General features: G+C 38.9%; 1 protein-coding gene across 1 annotated transcript in view; it reads left to right on the top strand.

The window, feature by feature from the left end:
* Positions 1-20,007, top strand: part of LOC108499072 (coiled-coil domain-containing protein 169-like) — a 31,890-nt gene extending 11,883 nt beyond the window's left edge. Inside the window, exons 5-8 of the mRNA XM_017818540.1 lie at positions 10,547-10,645; positions 10,845-10,898; positions 14,370-14,446; positions 17,870-20,007. Of these exons, the coding sequence (XP_017674029.1) occupies positions 10,547-10,645; positions 10,845-10,898; positions 14,370-14,446; positions 17,870-17,972 (333 nt within the window). The 3' untranslated portion in view covers positions 17,973-20,007. The remainder of the gene's footprint in view (positions 1-10,546; positions 10,646-10,844; positions 10,899-14,369; positions 14,447-17,869) is intronic.
* The last annotated feature ends 639 nt before the right edge of the window (positions 20,008-20,646 follow it).

Genomic DNA, 20,646 nt, shown 5'->3' with positions numbered 1-20,646 from the left:
TTTACTTACTTCTTTTAAACATGCTGCTTTCATTTGATTGCATTTTTTCATTAAATGAGTTTTGGTAAAATACATGCTTTCTGCTTAGCATGATTTCCTATATAAGCAGAAAGAAAACTATTCCTTTCTCTCTCACCCTCTCTGCAAGAACAAAGATAATGGCTTTAGTATGCAAATACTGAAAAGCATACTGCAAAATCAGTTCAGAAGAGCACACTCCTGATAGCATTGCCTTAGCAACGCTCTAGTTAAGATTAGTCAAGGAACCAGGGTTTCTGGGATAAATCACCATTTTCCAGAATGTCCAGCACCACAGCTGAGAAAATTCTGACATTAAGGCTCAGATACTTGCCTTGCAAAGCTGTCTTTGTGGGAGCACAGTGACCACAGAACTGAGACCCTCACAGAACCACCTCAGAGGTTTTGCTCTCGGTTTTAAACTGCAAGCAGAAGGTGGGGCAGTGTCACACTGGAGACATATGTGATTGCAATATGACAGGAAGGGAATCTTGAGTTTGTGAAAACATGCAATGAAGACTTTGTATTTCAGTAGGTGTTGATAACTGCCTATAGGGAACATCAGCACTTTATAATCGCATAGGAAATATTGACAGTTCTAGCAAGTAACTGTTAAATGAACCTTGTTGCTCATCCTGGATTAAGTTGTCAGTAGCTGTATGAGAAGAAGAAATCTGGTATCCTAGCTTTTCTTGAAACTTGGAAGTGTTTTGGAGAAAGCTCTGTAATCTGGTCTGATTGCCCTAAACTGTATTCTGCCTCCCCCCAGATTTCCCCTTCCTGCTCCTTTCATTTGGCCTCAAATAAATACTTTGAATTCCTCCAAGAGACCTTTTTGATTTGCATTTTTTCTTTTAATTGTCATATTGGCATTAGTTGTTCCTCCTGGTGGCCTTGCACAAACCAGGAGACTGTGTTACTCAAATCACTCTGTGGTATGCCCAGAGGCAGAATACACTTCCTGTTTCAAAGAAAAAAATAGGGGAAAAATCTTGGAGTCAAGTGACATTCTTATCTGCTGTTCTCAAGAATTCCTTAGCAATTGGTGGGGACTCTGGGATATCTTTCAGAAAAAATGTATAAGGAAGCAATCTCCAGCCCTTTTCAGGCCTACCAGGAGAGATAGCAAGTGAAACATTTCAGAGTCAGCAACTCCTTGTTCTGTCAATTCTGAACTACAGCGGTGGAGTTCTCAGTTTTAACTTCCTTCTACCCAAGTCAGCAGGTAACCTGTGTGATCAAAGCTATGGAGACCACTGGCATAAGGATTTAGGGTATCAACATCCCACACTTAACTACACTGTGTTAAAGTAGTTCCACTCTGGGTCTGGTTTGGAATCTAAAGATGATGCTGACCACAAGGGGGCACTTGGCATTTAGGCAAGTTGTAGTGGGGTTTCTGTGGCTAGGTTTTGATAGCAGGGGATGAGGGCTACAGGGGTGGCTTCTGTTAGAAGCTGCTAGAAGCTTCTCCTCTCTGATGGACCCAATGCCAACCAGCTCCAGGACAGGATTCCTGCTGCTGGCCAAGGTCAAGCCAATCTGGAGTAATAGTAATGCCTCTGTGATAACATATTTAAGAACAGAAAGGTATTGTGCAGAAAGAATTCCAGCCAGGAAAGAGTGGAGTGAGAACGCGTGAACAACAATGCAGACACCAAAGTCAGTGCAGAAGGAGGGGCAGGAGGTGCTCCAGACACTGGAGCTGTACCCCTGCAGCCCGCGGAGGACCGTCGGGGTGCAGAGACCCACCTGCAGCCCATGGAGAAGCCCATGCTGAAGCAGGTGGATATCTGAAGGAGGTTATGACCCCGTGGAAGGCTCGAGATGGAGCAGGGTCCTGCTGCTGACCTGCAACCCATGAACACAGAAGCCCACGCTGGAGCAGGTTTTTCCTGGGTAGGACTTGTGGCCCCTGTGGGGGACCCATGGTGAAGCAGCTCATTTGTGAAGGACTGCACCCCATGGAGAAGTGAACCACGGGTTGGGAAGAACTGCTGCCCGAGGGATGGACTCTCACCAGAGAGGTCTGTGAAGGACTGTCTCCCGTGGGAGGGACCCCATGGGAGCAGGGGAGAGACTCCTCTCCCTGAGTAGTGGCAGAAACACCAACTGATCGAAACCCCCATTCCCCGTTCCCCTGCACTGCTGAGGGGGAGCAGAGGGAACATGGAAGGAAGGAGGGGTGGAGGGAAGGTGTTTTTAAGATTATTTTACTTCTCACTGTTTTGCTCTGATCCTGTAAGTAATAAATTTAAGTACTATCCCCACCATGAGTCTGTTTTGCCCATGAAGGTAATCAGTAACTGACCTCTCCCAGCTGTTATCTCAACTCATGAATCCTTAGCAGTTTGTTTTTTTTTTTCCTCTGTCCAGTTGCAGAGGGAGAGTGAGAGAGTGGCTTTAGTAGGTGCCTGGCATCCTGCCAGGGTCAACCCACTACACAAGTATATGGAACCTTTCCTCACCTGTCCTAAAGCTCTTACAGGATCTAGTGTATATATGTCGAGTGCATGTTGGATGTCAAAATATGAATAATTCTTAGGCATAATTTTTTCAGTAATATATGACTACTGAGTTTATTGATAACAGTCTAAAATCAACTTCCATTTCAGTAAAACTAAAGATGTAGTATTTCTTTTTGCTCTTAATGAGTTTAAAATGATATGTTAAAAGATTTCAGCTAAATCGGCCAATGAATGTCACCTCGTAGTATTGGGGGGAGTTTGTTTTCTAAACAAAACTTAATTTCATTTAAAATGTCAAGTAGAATGGATTCCAAAGGCTTCTTCTGTTTTTTTTTGTTCTACACAACTGACAGGTATGTTGCTTCTGTTCTAACTCATGGAGAAAATTTACAGAGGATTAGAGCTGAAGCAAATTGCCATAAGTATCAATAGTCTGCATGAGCTGGGCTCTGATGAAAGCAAGTTTGAACTGAGGATTTGTCACATTGTCTGCTGTGTAATTATTGTTAGAAATTGTCACCTCTGTTGCCACTGATATTAGGGCAAGGAAAAATCCAGAATGAGAGCAACTTATGTGGGTGGCCTTAAAATTCAACTTTCTTTCTGTATCTTTCTGTATAATTTCATTTTCTGGCAAGTGTTAAGCCAGATATGTAACTTCAGTCAAGTAAAAAGGAAATTGTGTGAAAAAAAGAACTGGAGAATTGGTGTTCCCTTTGTGAAAGTCTGGGCTTGGTCACTGCTGGACACAAGATTAATGTACAATTGTTCCTAAAGTTAATCATGCTAAGCCTTGCAGAATTCTGCTACATAAAGAAAGTATTCACTTAAAATCTCAGTGTGTCTTTTAACTTACCAGCTTGCTCTGAGTGGACAATTTACTGAAAACTAAGGATCTTAAATTCAGGTTAAATGCCTTAGTCAGCTTATGTCTCCTTTTCAGGAATACATTGTCCAGCTGTTCAAGGCTTAGTAGAAAAACCTGTATTGAATCCATCTTAAAAAAACCCAAACATTTCAGTATTCAGTTAAACTACTTCTAATAAGCTTTTTCAGAATTTATCTCACTGATTCCTTCTGGAGTTTTGTTGGCAATTTCTCCTGGGGGAGTGCTGCATAGCTGGGAACCTCCTTCTGGTTCTTTTGAGTTCTCACTAGTCCTTGCTTTGTTTTGGGGCTTTTCTGTTATGCAAGAACTCTGCTACGAGTCTGTGTTACTGTATGCTTTAAGCTCTGTTTTCTGTGAGATTTTGCTTTTGTGTTGTTTTACAGTACTAAGCACTAAGCTGCTCATACAATCATGAGCATTGAGAATTCAATTTGTTTTGGTGAGGTTTCTTTTTGCTTGTTTCCCACAGAATTCAGGACAGGCAAATCCAGCCCTTAATGTTTTGGCTGAGTTTATATGCTGATGTTCCTCCTCTCTTGATTTGTATTGAAGTACAGCAGCTAAAGACTTCAGATATATAAGGACTCAGCTAGTTCTCCAGTTACTGCATTAAAAGTAGGGATAGTAGGTAGTTTATAACCAGACTTGGCTAAAGTAGTCCTCTAGAACCTCTCTGAAGTTTTACCATTTAAAATTTTCTAGTATCTGTTTTTGAAATTGCATTTAATAGTATTTGACGACTTGGAGAGGTCTTTTAGTTGAGTAGGAACATCTGTGTTGCCAGATTCCCATAGTCTTCAGTATTGCCTACTGAACTCTGCATTGTCAATTAGGTACATGAATGCAGGAACAGAAGTCAAAAGGCTGAACCAGCTGACTAAAGTTCCTAGGTATTAGCTGGGAGAAAGGCAGTTAGACTGGGATTCACAACAGATTATATATAAAGATAGAAAACCAATGGGAAGTTAATAAGAAATACCCAAGAACTGTGGCTGAAATCCTGCCTCCTTTCCAGAAGTAGACATGACCTTGCAGCCTTTCTCACTTGTTCCTTTTCCCTCCATATAATTTTTTGCATTTCTGACTGATTAACAGCCTGGCTTCAAAAATTATCTCAGCACTAGTTAAGTATGATGGTGGCAAGGGCATTTTCAGGATATGAGAATGCAAGCTCTTAGGGTAGCAGAGGACTAAAATGTAACTCAACTAATTTCTTTCTGGGTTAAATTCTAGGCTGTCAGATAGGGTCATGTGCTTTCTTCCTCATGTAACATGGGTAGAGCATCCTTGCCAGTCTGTGCTCTGTTAGAGAGATGACCTCCAGGAAGCCTTGCTTTGAGACTCCATGAAAACTTTTAGCAGCAAACTAAGCAGCTCAATTAAGCTTACGCTTATGGGCAACCACAACAGCAACAGCTCAGATGCCTACATGTTATTCAGCAAAACCAAATGTGAGGAATGTAAGACATTGCATAGACTGCTTTACTAACATTAGGATGTTAAATTCTTCCTGAAGTGCTATGTCAGCTCCAATCCTATTTTGATTTTGGGTTTCACTTCCCAATCTGAAAATTTGGAGTATTTTACAGCTTTCTTATTTCACAGGAGAATTGTAAGCATAGATTTATTACAATTTATGAGGTACCCAGATACTGTAGGGATGGTAAGTGTATACTTTTAGTCACATTATCAACCTATTTGCATGTGTTTGCTAATCAGAAGCAGTGTAGTGCCCCGTTTGTTTGCTTGCGTTTGGATAGCATCCTTGCTCCAGAGCTGAATGAATGCCCAGGCATCTGCAGTGGACCAGCTGCATTGGCAGCAAAAAATAGACAGTGCTTCTGAAAAGACTAATGAAGAAAAGATCTAAAAGTAGTCTACTTTGTAAGTGAAGGAACTCAAAGAAATTAGATGAGTACCATTACTGAGGAGATACCAAATTGCTCTTTTGTAAGTAACAGCTGCAACACCAAGTCCCGCTGTCTTATATAATACTGATGGACAATCTAGTAAGGAAATAAATAGTGGGCTGTGGATTTACATAGAACAAATCTGGAGAGCAGCATAAGCTTCTGTATTTATTGTATTTAAGCTTACTGTGGTGATACAAAATATGTAGTAAGTGGTACAAAATATGCTGTACAAAATATGCTGTCAGATGGTCATAGTCTTTAATGTGCAGTGAGGTCAAGAAAGCAAAAAACCTTAGTTTCATAGTTGGACAGTGCTGAGGCCTTCTTTATCTGTCTTGTTTAGTTCCGTAGAGACACTGATGTTGAAATGAAATAGCACATGACTCTAGTGGAATTTAGCCAAATCTCTTTAATCTGCAGCTTACTTTTTCTCCTTGAATTGGCAAACATTGCCTGTATTGACTGTAGGAGTCCTCTGTATTAGGACAAAGTTTGCATCTGCATCCGAGGTACTTCTTCTTTAATTAGGAAAAAAATACCTAACAACCCCTCAATTCTTTTCATGTCTCAAGTTTTTTTTTTCATGTCTCTGTTAATAACAATTCAGTCATGTGAAAAATATTCTCCAAAGATGCAGCTCTTCTATATCTCCTTTTTTTCCCATATTGAACAGTGGGAGGGGTTATTCTCTCTTGCAACATGTTTTAAAAGTATTGTGCCTTTTGCCACGCTCCTTCAAAATCTTAATTTCAACAGAAATCATTCTGAGGGAAATCTCAGTAAAAGCCAGGATTTTTTAAATGAAAAATAAAATTTGAAGTCAAATAACTAACATGTTATACAGAAAATTATGCAAAAAAAAAATTAAACATGCCATGATCTGTAGATGCTAGAAAAGACTCGAGACTTCAAACAGGCAGATGTAATTTTTTACTATTAGCAAACATTCATAAACTCTCTGAGAAATATACCATATAGGGATACTGGCCTTCTGGATCTGAGATTTGCATGCTAAAAAGGGAAAAAAAGTTGACATTTCCATGGAAAAAGAAGATGGAAATATTTGGAGAATCATGTTTTCTTCCTTTCCATGCTTACTGAGAAAATCTGGTAAATAAAGGCCTAGCAAAGCATTAAGGTCATGAGAAGAAATAATTGATTATTAAGGCAATGGTCAGGTAATCAGTACAAAAAGTGAAAGGATTCATCTATTCTGACTAAGGAGGTTCTTGTGTTAGAAATAAAAAAACCCCAAAAATTCTGTGACAGATAAGTATTTTACACAGGGGACCTAAACAGACAAATGGGAGAACCTGACAAGCCAGGACTGCAATAGCATTGATAATGAAAACATGAAGGGACAACAAGTATTAAAGGTACACACTTGTCATGAAAGAACATAACAGTGATAGATGTGGTATGTAGCAGATATGAGAGACTTTTACCATAAATGTTGTTTTTTTCTTCAACAGCTGTTTGGATGAATTCGTCTTGAGAATGGGTAGGGAAAACAAAGTTTAGTCACAATAATATTGGGAAATAATATTGAAATATACATTAAAACAATATGATTTACTTAAATATTAGGACACAAATATTTTCTTTTCTCTATATAGATGTCTACCTCTTGGCTAGATATTTTAATTCCTACTACAGGCAGTGCAGGTCTTATTAATACAGTCAGCTGAGTACAGAGATTTGTATCTAGATTTATCTAGGTTGGCATCTTCCGTGGAATAGTTGTATAAACAGTCTTGCAGATGTTTCAGTGCAGAGTAGCCCACTACTGCTCCAGAAGGATGTGTCTTGTGCAAGCCATATGTTGTATCTGCCACACATGAATGTCTTGGCCTCTCTAGAACATCTCAGATGGCAACTAAGTTGAGCTCTTTATCTGCTTAGCTGAATGAATCACTGCACATCAGTGATTGTCTTCACTGTGGCTCTTAGGAGGAGCTCCGTTCACATACTGGCACTCAAATGTAGATATACTCACATCAGACTAAATCCCATCCATACAGGTCAGATATAGATATAAATATAACATTTGCATGGATGAATTTGGCTATAATATTATTAAATTACTGCCAGAAATTGTATCGTATGTGATACTTATAAATAAAGACTAAAAATCAAGGGCTAATAATAATAATGATGAGGCACAGATATCAGTGGATGTGAAAATTAACGTATTTTATCAGAAAATACTGAATAAAAGGGAAGTAATGCTATTTTAGATTTTTAAAATCTATAAAAACATTTCAGAAAAGCCAGTCAAAAAGCCTACCAGGAAGCATGAATTCATTCACTTTAAATTAAACTTATATATTGCCTAAGTTTTCAGTAAAGGTAGAAGCAATAAAATGCAGAACAAAGCAAAAAATAGCTAACATCAGCAAGTGCTTGGAAGAGGAAGCGACAGTAACTGAATCCTAAGGAAAACTTAGCTGGATGTGCTTAAAATGAGGGAAATGGGTAATCTGTACCTTAGGATTCTGAAAGAACTGGCTTGCTACATCACTGATCTGCAAGTGGTTTTAATAAAGATATGTGCATTGTGTGTGCTGGAGTGAAGCACTTTTTTCAGTTTTAAGATAAAGAGAGAAATAATTGTTGCAAAATGAAACTGAAGCATGGATTTATTAAAAATGTCTTATGGTGGGCAAACCTGTTGACATTCTGTGATGAGACAGTAGATTTGTTGACACAATAAATATAGTAATCTTATTAATTGTGACCTCTGATAAAGACACCATGTCACATGGGAAGTGACTGATTAATTGAGAAAATGAAAATGAGTAGATCTGTTGAAAGAATAAAGAGCTGGCAAATGGAACATGATAGCAGTGATTAGTGAGAGAGTCTGCTGGGAGAGTACAAGCAGAGTTCTTCCAGGACCAGGTTTAGGAAGAATCTTAATATTTAATGCATGACCTTGATACACAAAGTAGAATTAGATTATGGTATCTCTCTCCTGAAACCAATTATATAATATAATTTGGATCTGGATGTTGTTTAGGAAAAGAAAGACACTGAAGGCTAGATTATTAAAAATGGGAGTAAAATTTAATAGTGTAGACCAAAGGATTTAGGAAATAATAAAGAAATTCTGTTATGAATTGAGAGCTGATACAACTGCAGAGGAACATCTAGGTATTCTAGCTTATTTGTTGTTGACTGTGAGCCAAGTTCAGTTTATTTATCCCAGTAAAATGAATGTTGAAAAAAGATGCTTATGTCTTCAGTCTATACATGCTGGGGACAAACACCAGGGAGGAAGAACGTTTATCTTAAAGCACATTTCAGTACAAGAACAATCAGGTACAAACTGACCTTGAATAATCATAGAATGGTTTCTGTTGGAAGGGACCTTAAAGATCATCTAGTTCCAACGCCCCTGCCGTGGGCAGGGATACTTTCCACTAGATTAGGTTGCTCTGAGTCCCATCCAACCTAAAACACTTCCAGGGATGGGATATCTACAACCTCTCTGGGTAACCTCTTCCCGTGCTTCACAGTAAAGAGTTTCTTCCTAATATCTAATCTAAATCTACTCTCAGTTTAAAGCCATTACCCCTGTCACTACATGTCTTTGTAAGACAAAGTCCCTCTCCAGCCTTCTTGTAGGCCCCCTTCAGGTTCAGGAAGGTGCTGTAAAGTCTCCATAGAGCTTTCTCTTGTCCAGGCTGAACAACCCTAACTGTCTCAACCTGTCTTCAGAGAAGAGGTGCTCTAGCTCTGTGATCTTTGTGTCCCTTCTCTGGACTTGATGCAGCAGGTCCACATCCTTCTTGAGGGCCCCAAAGCTGGATGCAGTACTCCAGGTGGGGTCTCAAGAGAGCAGAGCAGAGGAGGACAATCACTTCCCTCAACCTGCTGGCTGTGCTTCTTATGATGCAGCCCAGGATATGGTTGTCTTTCTGGGCTGCAAGTGCACATTTCCAACTCATGTCAAGCTTTTTATCCACCATCACTCCCAAGTCCTTCTTCTCAGGGCTGCTCTCAATCCATTGTCATCCCAGCCTGTGTTTGTGCTTGGGATTGCCCTAACCCAGCTGCAGGTCCTTGCACTTGGCCTTGTTGAACTTCCTGAGGTTTGCACAGGCCCACCTCTAAAGCCTGTCAAGGTCACTCTGCATGCCATCCCTTCACTTGCTGGTGAAGACATAGGCAACGAAGTAACTGAGAACCTCAGCCTTCTCCATGTCCTTGGTAACCCGGTCTCCTGTTTCTTTCTGGAAAGGGCCTACATTTTCCCTGGACTTCCTATTATCACTAGCATACCTATAGAATACCTTTTCTTGTTGCCCTTGACATCCCTGGCCTGGTTTAATTCTATCAGGACATTAACTTTCCTAACCTGATCCCTGACTGAACAATCTCTGTATTCCTCTTAGGTTACCTGTCTGTGTTTCCACCCTCTCTAGGCTTTCTTTTTGTGGTGGAGCTTGTCCAGGAGCCCCTTGTTTGCAGGCCTCCTGGCATGTCTGCTCAAATTCCTCTTTGTTGGAGTGCATTGTTCCTGAGCTTGGTAGAGGAAACTCTAAGATAAGGAATTTAAAGTCATCTATGCTAGAGGCTTCTATAAGAATGTCTTTACTGGACCAGTTTATAAAAGGGATTATGAGAAGGAGTTTTCCATGGTAGAAGTGGAGGAGGTCCTGCTTGAGTGTGTATTTTACTTCCATTACACAGCAAGCAAAGATTCAGCCAGTGCCAGTAGTCAAAATGGACTACTGCTGTTACCATAATTTATCCCAATTGTAGGCAAGGTAAATGGCTGAACACCTAAGACAGAGTTCCCACAAAATACTGCTTTCTAGCCAAGTTGGTATGAGTTACCTTTGACATCCCATGTGCCTCTTCAGCCAGTTCAGCAGCTCTCTCAGCAAGTGGTTTGAAAATGGATGTGCTGGTAAGATCTGAAATCAGAGGAAATTTAGGTTAGAAGAAGGGAGCAATTCTGACTGGTCACCACAAGGTTACTTTGCTAATCTGTCAAGGAGCTTGAGTGTGGAAAGCTGTACCTGTATCATTTTAACACAGTGGAAATGTAGTGCATAACTAATAATTGTAGCATATGGCTAATTGCTTCTGTCTCTGCAGTGTGCCAGCCAGAACCATGAAAACAAAAAGTGCACAAGAACCAAAGAGAATGACAAACATCATAATGCTTAAAAAATAAGGGCTATGGTGATGACATCTTTATACAGAATGGAAATATTTGTAAAGCATTGTTTTATTTACTATAACCACAGGGTTCCTTAAAGAAGGTTCTTAAACAGCTAGAAGAAGAGAAGAGTCGTCTCCAGAGTCAGCTAAAGGACTATGAACTTAGACTGAAACAGGAAGCAAAGGTTTGTAATCACTGTATGCCTCTAATCTATAAAAGCTATCATGTTGTCTGACAAACAGTGTGTGTGGAACACACATAAGAATAGTTCCACAAAATATGTCACTGGAAAAACGTTCTGCTGTATATTGGAGTTTTCCTGTGTGATTCAACTTTTAAAAATTTTGTTTAATGGTAGCCTGTATCTCTTGCTTTAACTGTAGGCTTACCATAAAGCTAATGATGAGCGGCGCACGTACCTCTCAGAGACCTTACAGGTAAGATGTGTGACTCAGTAACTTTTAAAAATCACTGTACTTTCTTAATATAGCAACAGCATCTGTTAATGCTGTTAGGTTAAAGTGTTTCATCACTTCATTCATATACCAAATCTGTTACAAAAACTGCTTTTTAAAAAATGTTAAGAGCTATAAATTGAAAGATTGCTACAGTTTATTAATTTTAAATACTTTTTTGCTTTTGTATCAATTGGAGTTTCATTGTTCCTTAGCATAGTCAAAGTGCTCTTAGCTGACAAAGCTGAAGCAATTTTCTGATACTTGCTTGCCCATCCATTAGTCACAAGACTGCTGTGCAGTTGAATAGAATAGAAGCAAATTATTAGCAGGAGTGACACCTACCTTAAGTATCAATTTCTCTTTTTCATATTTCTCCTTTCTTCTTTTAAAGACAAACTAGACTACCAGTTCAAAATTACTTTACAGCACATATTTTCATTAATTTTATTAGGTAGACATAAGACATCTTGTTTTGGTGAAATCACAGGTTAAATTTTATTGCTGCAAATTACATAATACATAAAATTTGATACTACAAACTGGAGGAACCTGCAACGGCATCTGTAAAGATTTATAGTACTTTTTATTCTGGAAAAGCCCTTAATTCCTGAATAATGTAAAAGTAATAGCTTAGTGTGACACTCAAGAAGGCTGTCTCTGAATTCCTGTCATAGCTAACTGGAGTGAAAGCCTGTAATTAGCAGTGTTTCATGTGTTTGCACAGTGGGCAACTTATTCTCTTACATGGTTCATTGCTGCTTAGGGAAATCTGAAAGAATTGCTTGAACTGACTGTCCAGCATGAAACCAAGAAAAAGCCCAGGAAATGCCCATGATAACCGTTAATAACTTTACTTTAACAGTGAAACTAAGAACTTCCAGAGGAAGAATGTAGGAAATAAAAGCTGATTTTGTTGCTGAACATGCTATCAAGCAGAGTGCCTATGTTCAGCTCCCTATAAAAACATTTAAACATGCATAAAACATAGTTTGAAGTGAAGTATATGCACTGGCATGTTGCTTAAATGGAGCAGTGGGGACAGGATTTTGCCCATGACACTCAAGGTAGTTAGTGCACTATATTTTCAACAATTATTTACTCATATGATTTCAGAATCATATGAGAGCAAAATAGTAATCTTCAGATTAATATTCCTATCTTTAGTTCTCTGAATGTAAAATAGCCATTCTGAAGTAGTTGCAGAGGAATCCTCTGTAATCTATGGAGAGTGAATCAGGTCTAAGGTGCAAACCATCACAGCTTTTTTAGGTCGAGATGAAATTAATTTCCTGGGGACTTTTCTGTTTAAACATCTATCTTTTACGTTGCTAATCTGAACATGACAGTAAACCTAACTGCACTGGTGCAGCTTGCCACACTTCAACTACTCGGTGCAGTTTTGAGCGCTTCAGTATAAGAAGGGCATTACACTATTAGAGTGTGTCCCAGGGAGGGAGAACAATATGGCAAAAGGCCTCAAGGGCAAGAGTTATGAGGAGACGCTGAGGTCGCTTCGCTTGTTCAACTTGGATGAGAGAAAGCTGAGGGGTGACCAAATTGCTGAGTGGTGACTGTGGTGGTTTGAAAAACCTTTTTTTCTGAGGTAGTAATGGTTTTCCCCACTGATAATACTGGACCAATCAATAGTCCATGTGTGCCCTACGGAAATTACATACCCACAGAAATGGAAGAGAAGGTAGGGCAGATAGTTTTTAGTAGGTAGGTAGCCATGATCTGAGCCACGAGGAGGAAGCAGGGGGCCAGTGAGCCCCTCTGGGGGCCAAGGGCCCCCAGCCCCCAGCTGAGGCTATGGGAGACCTGGTATAGTGTCAAAGCTGGACTGGGTCCCGTAATCAAGAGCTGGAAGAGTTTCCTTACTGTCATCAGCAGCAGAAGACATTGAAAAGCAGCAGCGGAGCAGTCCTGAACAGAGACAGCGATGGCTAAAAGCCAAAAAGATAGCCAGTAGCACCGAGATAACGTGAAGCCGGCTGAAAGACGCAGAGATGTTCCTGCAGGAGGGAGAGCTGGCAACAAAACAGAGGAAAACTCAACAGAGCTGTTTTGGGGTAAGACTGTATCACTTTCCCAAAACCCAGAGACTTCCTGAAGAGGGGTGGACTTCCAAACCCTTAGGGAGTCCCAAAATGCAACAGCAGCTAGAGAGAGGGAGAAAGGAGCTGAAAACCAGGACAGAATGCGGAGGAGGTGGCCTTGCCCTCTGCTGCTGCTGCTGCTGCTTCTATCATGCCTGTGAGCTGAGACAGAGCAAAAGAGCTTTGGTAAGACTGAACTGAAAGCTGCCTTCAATATTCTAACCCAAGAGGAGTGAAGATCTACAAGGAAGTCCCCTGAAGGCTCGGGCTCGGGGTTGGAATTTCCACAAAGTAAGAACAAAATCCTGACTGCCATACTTAAAGCTGCTGCCTCAGGAAAATGAAGGACACTAACCAGTGCCACAAAAAACTGAAATGAAGGAACTGTGGCCTGAGGAGTGTCAGAAAGACTTTTCTCTTTTCTTCTTAGGCTTTTACTGAAGGAAAGGAGGAATTTAATTCAATGTAAATATATATATGTGTGTGTGTAAATAAACCTTTGTAAATATTTTCCCCTTCCCCCAATAAAAATGGTTGTGTTTTGTCTGAAAACTCTCCACATGAGATGAAAAAGATATCAAGTCTATACCATCACAAAACCCTCTCACAGGGGCAAACTGTGGGAGGGGGGCTTGAACTTAAAAATTAGATTCTTGGGAGTTTCAAACCACCACAGTGACGACATCCATCACAGTATACAACTTCCTCAAGGAGGGCAGCAGAGAGCAAGCTGCTGATCTCCTCTCTGTGGTAACTAGAGATATGACGCGAGGAAATGGAATGAAGCAGCATCAGGGGAAGTGCAGACCGAACATTAGGAAAAGGTTCTTCATTGCACTGAGAGGGTGGTCAGTCACTGGATCAGGATCCCCAGGGAATTAGTCACAGCACCAAGCCTGTCAGACTGCAAGAAGCATCTGGATGACACTCTTAGTATAGAGTTTAGTTTTAGGTAGTCCTGCAAGGAGCAGGGAGTTGGACTTGATGTAGTTTCCATTCTTAATGGTTTAGCCATTCAAAAGGACAACTAAGTGACTACAATTTGTTTTGTTTTGCATTCAGGGAAGTATGTTAGAAACATAATGCTTCTTCGTTGGAAACGTGGAGTTATAGGGAAAATCACCAAAAATATGCTCTCATCATCCATCTTAATAAGTAATGGTATTTTTGCACAGCAAGGGATTTTGGTATATGTTCAATTACCTAAATCAACATGGTATCAGTATAATATGTGCTTAAAATACTTTAGGTCAATAAGGCCATAGTACGTCAAAACTAGTTTGGAAATATTTACTTCCTTAACTGTGATTGTGGTTAGGATTTAACTTGTTTTGTAAAAATTTGGCTATTACAGACCTCAGCTCCACTTAAAATTGTTGAAAGGCAAAAACCAGATGCTCTGACTGGCAAGGGAGAAAAACAGATACTGAGGTAAATTTCCTTTATATTTCCTGTTTTCTGATTTATTATATGCTTTAAACATTGCAAATTTCTGTTCATGGTAAATATCACTAAGCATAACCCCACTGACAAAGTATTGCTCTTTAACATAATTTTTGATACTGTTTTTCAATCAGTTTTATTTAATGTTAAATATCTTGCAATGTTGAAAATACATATATTTAAATGGCCTTTTTAAATCTTAAAGTACTTCTGATGATTTTTCTTTTTAACCTGTGTTTGAAATGGATATTTTTTTTATATTACTGCAGAGTTGAGAGCAACAAGTATACCCCTTAGTACATTAAGAGTAAATCAATTAAATAAGTGCCTTGCTAGGTCCTTTTTAGCCAATGGATTGTAAAGCTTTTTGTGAATGATAGTGTGATTTTAGATGTCAACATACAAAGGCTTCATTGTTTAACAGATTTCTCTTTAATTGTATGGGTTAGAAATTTAAATTTGAAGAGTCCACCTGCTCTGAGGTATATAGAAATAAAATTAATTTCTGATTGTAATGCTTGTGGATAAGCTTGAAATTGGAGGAGATTTATTTTTTACCTGAACTAGAAATGTTAAGAATATAAAGTATGAAGAATAGAGGGAATCATATCAAAAGTTTGTTGAACCCAGTAACTTTCCTCCAGTGCCCAAAAGCAGATACCTACAAAAGTGTGTCAGCAAGCAGATATAATATTTGCTTTTGGAACTCTCCCAAATACTTTGTATTGAGAGACGTCTTAAGCTAGTATGGTTTCTATGTATTTAGTATTTCACATTAAATACCCTTCCACAAACCCACTTACCCATATTATTAAAACGAGCATACACAGTATATATTGGCATCATCTGAAAATATGATGAGTAAATTATGAGCATGAAATTGTGTGGACATGTTTGCCTACCAGCTTTATCCTCTCATTCCGTGTAAGCACAGAATCACAGGATTTTGTAGATTGGAACAGTGAACTTTCATGCTCCAGAAGAGGATATTAGTAGAATATGAATTAATGTAATGCAGTGTGAATTCAATTCTGTAACTGAAGTTTCTTCATACAGAAAAAGCACTGTGGGATACTGAAGTGCCCCATATGCCAGAGTGTCGCTTCTGGCCCCAGTGATATTTAATGTGGTTCATATGGAGAAGATTAGAAAGCTAGAACCAGGAGAATTCACTGCCTGTGCATTGAAATTAAATATCATCAGCCAGATACTGAGATTTGCTGAGAGTTAGCACTGACCTGAGATTATGTCAGGATTTTTTTACAATCTATTTTAGTAGAGCATTACTACCCTGAAATTATACAACAATGTGTTTCTGTAATTTTCTTTGTATCAAACAAAAGAAAATGAAGTGTAAAATAAAATAAAGTGTCCTGTAACTGCTGGTCTCAGAAGATGTGTATTATTACAAATATCCCTTTTCAATCCATTTTACCTAAGAGGTTTTCTTTTTTAACTATTCAAAGTACATTAAATCCATAAAGATAATTGTTCATCTTTTAAGTTGTTCTTAGTATAAAAGGACCTGATTTGCAAAGGATTGCCTTTTATAACCAGTGACTTAGAACATTCAGGACAAATTTTGATCTTTGTTGGCAAAATGGATTTAAGAATGGGGATTTGACACATTTTGTATTTTAAGGAAATACTAGAATGTAAGTATGCACTCCTTGATCATCACAAGGAAACCGCAGTCATTGTCATATTATGCCCTTATTGATTTACAGCCTGAGGGTTGTTTGTTCATGCTGACATTAATGAGAACTAATTTCATTAAAATAAGAGAAAACCTGCATGATTGAAATTAAGCATATTCTTGAGAATAATTTGAAGATTTTCTGTCCAGAGTTCTTATTTCACCTCTGTTGCCCTTTCACAAAATGCCTGCATTGGATCTCAAACCGTACTAAGAAACTATGGTTAATGTTTGTTTTAGCTATAGGTACAGGTATGGAAAGCCCAACCTGTATATTAAAGCAACACTGAACAGATTTTTGAGTAGTAATTGTGAACACTAATTGTTGATGCATTCAGTTCAGTAGAGGTCCTTTTTATGGTTATTCAGAGGACAAGAAGATAGGCTAGCTGAGGGTTGGGAAGAACATGGATGTCCTGATGACTCATATCTCTGATGCAATGTGAACAGCCAATTTATTGTCATTCTGAGCCCTCTCTTATACTGATGCATATAATGGGTCTTATTAGCTCAGTTTCAACACTGCATTGCTGCAGCTACCTGGCTTTTTAGTCTGTAAGTCCAGCTGGTTTTGACTGAAAGAGGTTTTATGCCTAACAAATTCCATATGGATATTTTCTGTCTGCTTCATCAGGCTGTACAGTCATCTACAGATTAATCAACTGATTTTGAGTAATCAACTAATTTGAATTTAAACAATCGATTATTGAGCATTCATGGGGGCTTGGGTTCTGATGTTCCAACTGTGAGTAGAACCATCTCCATATCTGTATGGGCACAGTTCTCCCTTCAAGACCAAGACCACTTGTCAGAGCTGGAACAAAGGATCTGTCAGGAAGACTAGTGATCCCTTGGGATGACTTTGTTGGCTCTTTACCTGTAAATTTGAAACTTGCACAGATCACATCATCACAGCTTCTACCACATATCTGGCTATCATGATGAATATAATGATTTGATGTTGTGATATATTTTCCCTGAAAATGCCTTTACTTGAGAAAGACATTGAAACTCTGTATTATTATTGTCATTGGAGTATGTAAAGTGCTGTCTGTCCTCTCGAGTAATGAATAGGAAGAGAAACAGAGGTATGTTGCACAGGAGCAGAGATGCATGCTGCTTGGTCATGAGCGTAATCCTTCCAGTTTGGGGAAGAACCATTCTTTCCCTGGAGAATTGCTTACATTTCCACTGACTTCTTAGATGATCAAGATGAAACTCTAGTAGGTTTCATGTAGGTGGTGTATGTATTCATGATGAGTACCACTTCAGAAGTCTGCTGGAAGCATTTCCTATGGGCATTTCTTACAGTCATGGGCTTGAGAGCCTGGGTCTCCAGAGTGGAATACCTGCACTGTAATTACATCTACATGAAGTGTTTTTCCATTTTCTGATGGGGATTCTTTAATTGACAAAAATGCCTCCTTAGGCAGGTATCATCCTCTTAGTGCCTGTGTTTAGTATTCTATTCATGTTCTTCAAATGCCATCACTTACATAACAGGAATCATGAGATGAAGATTGAGTTTGTATGCGGAATAATTAGATGCTCTGCTAACCTGCAAACCCAGAAATATACTTGTTTTTTTCTGTCTCAGGTCTATTAATTCATGATAGTAATCAGATATGCAAATATAAAAAGCATGCACATTTCTAGCTGTTAAAGCTTACAGGGAATGTGACACTTGATGACTAACTTCACCCATTTTATTTCAGAGGGAGATACAGTGTTCCAGGAAACCCGAAGATGGTTAGTCCTCGAAAACGATCAATTAAAAAGACTGTAGGAGTGAACAAGCTTCCACAACTAAAGCACTGATATAATGTTCCTGCCAAGAATTTCCAGTCACTTTTAAAAGTGATTAAAAGTTTCTAAATTGAAAATGAAAGTATTAGTGCCTTATTGTAATGCCAGAACCAGATTGGCATGTCTTCTTGGCAGCCTTAATGTAAGTGTGCCTCTGTCTAATGGAATTTTTCTTCTAGTTGCCATCTTTCCACTGGTGATCTCTGATCCTTTCCATTCTGCTTCGCATCAGTGATTCTGGATGTGAGGATGTTAGAATACTTGGAGAATATTTAATGTCTTTATACACTATGTAGACCCTTGAGCTCTGCACATTAACCATGGAAAACAAACATGCCTCTAGCAATTTTGACCTCTCAACCAAGAAGAAGAAAAAGGCAAACTGATGTAACCTATTGTCTCAAACATAACCTTTTTAAAAGCTGGCTTGCCACAGATCCTGTGTTGACTCCCACTTTCCGTCTGCATGGTTCAGAAGCACAGCACCATTTCCAGCTACTTTAGGCAGTAGTAATGGGTAGAAATAACAGAAAAATTGAGCACTTTTTATTAAGGATTCTTCAGAACCTATCTTATCAAGAGGTTGTTTCTTTTAAACACTATATCCATGTTATTTTTCCTGATATTGGTATGTTGCTCTTTGAAATTTGAACTCTCAGATGAACCCTTGTATCCAAAGTCTGTGTTCCATAAAAATCTCTTGTATTCTTCAGTGGCACTGATCCCTGTACTTTTAGGGTCCAAAATAGTGCCAGCCCTAAAATTCATCTCTTCAGTGAAAATAGAACTACTTTGTCTTTTCATTCTTAAGCATGCAATTATTGTTGCAGTTTTATTACCTACATTTTAGTCATTACACTTCAGCAGAAATTTTTCAAGTGGCAACAGGAAAAAAGTTTTGATAATGAAGCTTCAAGCCTCTGGGTTGCATCTTAAAAGCTCTTGGCAGAGCAAATCTGATTGCTTGACTGCCCTTTATTATTTTAAGAGCATCCCTAGCTCTTTGCAGTATGAAAGCTTTTTGCCTCTTTAAGAGCAGTACTAATAGCTCTTTATTACTGGCAGCATTAAAGTGTTGCTGTAATTAAACTCATCCAGAAAGACCAAGGGTGTCATTCTGAAATGCAGAGGGAAAAGACCTGCAGCCTATTCAGTATGGAAACCCCATTTTTTTCTCTTACATAGTATGAAATTTATTACGAATATTTCTAATGCTACCATAATGCACCTGGTATTATTCTTTCGTAAGCAGGGTGATCTGCCTGGCCAGTTTTTTTCCTCACAGCATAGCACAGCTGATTAGGTTAGCACTCTTCTGTTCCTGTTTTTCGCCTGGAAAATTTCTGAAGGTTGATTGTGCTGGCATTTGTCTTTCTGGATAAGAAAAGGGGAAAAATCTCCATAATGGTCCTATTGACATAAAAGACAAGGGACATCTGCAGTAGTAAAGAAGATTGAGTTCTTGGATTCATGCAGCAGACATTTACTACTGCTGAATCAAATGTTAGTTAATGCGCTCAAGTCTGGACCCTATAGAACCTCAGAATGGGTGGAAACATTGCACAAATATGGCAGAACAGCATTTATTCACAGCAGGAGACTTGGATGCTTCCCTCATGCGTGGTCCACACTGAGGACTTAAAAAGAGACTTTTTTTGAAGCCTAAAAAGAGACATTTATTGGTACAGTTTGGTACAGTAATGACCTAAGGAGAAGAGCAGACTATATCCTATTTAGTCCCTGTTTCAGCTTGCCAGGAGCAATCTCGGGATTTGAAATTCAGTGGTATGATAATTAAGCACTAAAACATTCTAATTCTAATCCAATGTCCAGCTGTAATGTTTGCTGTGCGAAGTGGCTATAGTTCTGTACTCTTACTTTGAATTATTTGGCATTTCATTTTCTTTCTGTCTTTCTGAAAATAAGGACAAACCTGACGATTAAGTTTGACAACTCTCCTTTCTTTGCAACAGCAAATGAAGATTTTGGGTTCAGAAATGCTGTGTTGTCTCTTTGGACCTAAATAAAACTTTTACACTTCTAGCTATCCCCAACCATGTAGGAATTTTTTGTTTGGTTTGGTGGTTTTGGGTGGATAACTGTTTTGAAATTCCTGGATTTATCTGTGTGGGATTTTCTTACTGCTATTGTATTGTCCTGTGAAATGCGGTTTGTTGCCATTTACACAATGAACAGTTACAAAGCTTTATACAATATCTTCTATACGAATATTTCAGCACATTTAGGATTAATTAATCCTTCAAAGCATAGTATGTATTATTATTTTAGGCATAGAAGACAGAATCACAGAGTTAGGTTTATTTAAAGTAGATTTAAGAGTGTAGTGATGTCGGGTTTTCCCCTGATCTCACAACAGCGTGATTTTTTGTAAAGTTGCTGACCACTGCAAGGTAAATCCTGTCTCCTCTAAAGTCTCTGTGCATCATACATGCAACTGAAGAAATCTGAAAGCAAAAATGGGAAACTGAATTGCTGACAGCTGTGGTCAGTGATTGAATGGAGCTAAATATCAGAGGAAGACAGGATCAGAGGTGAAAGTTTGAGTCTGGCCAAACTTCTTTCTGCAGCATAGAATGTAATGGGATTCCAGATATACTGGTTGTAGTGTGTAAGTGCCGTTCATAAGTGTACTGGGAAATTTGGCACTTGAGAGGATGCTTCCTTT

This window comes from Lepidothrix coronata, unplaced genomic scaffold (genome assembly GCF_001604755.1).
Source record: "Lepidothrix coronata isolate B3197 unplaced genomic scaffold, Lepidothrix_coronata-1.0 Scaffold69, whole genome shotgun sequence".
In the NCBI taxonomy this organism is placed as follows: domain Eukaryota; kingdom Metazoa; phylum Chordata; class Aves; order Passeriformes; family Pipridae; genus Lepidothrix; species Lepidothrix coronata.
Note: the sequence above shows the minus strand (reverse complement) of the source record. Positions and strands in the feature narration are given on the sequence as shown.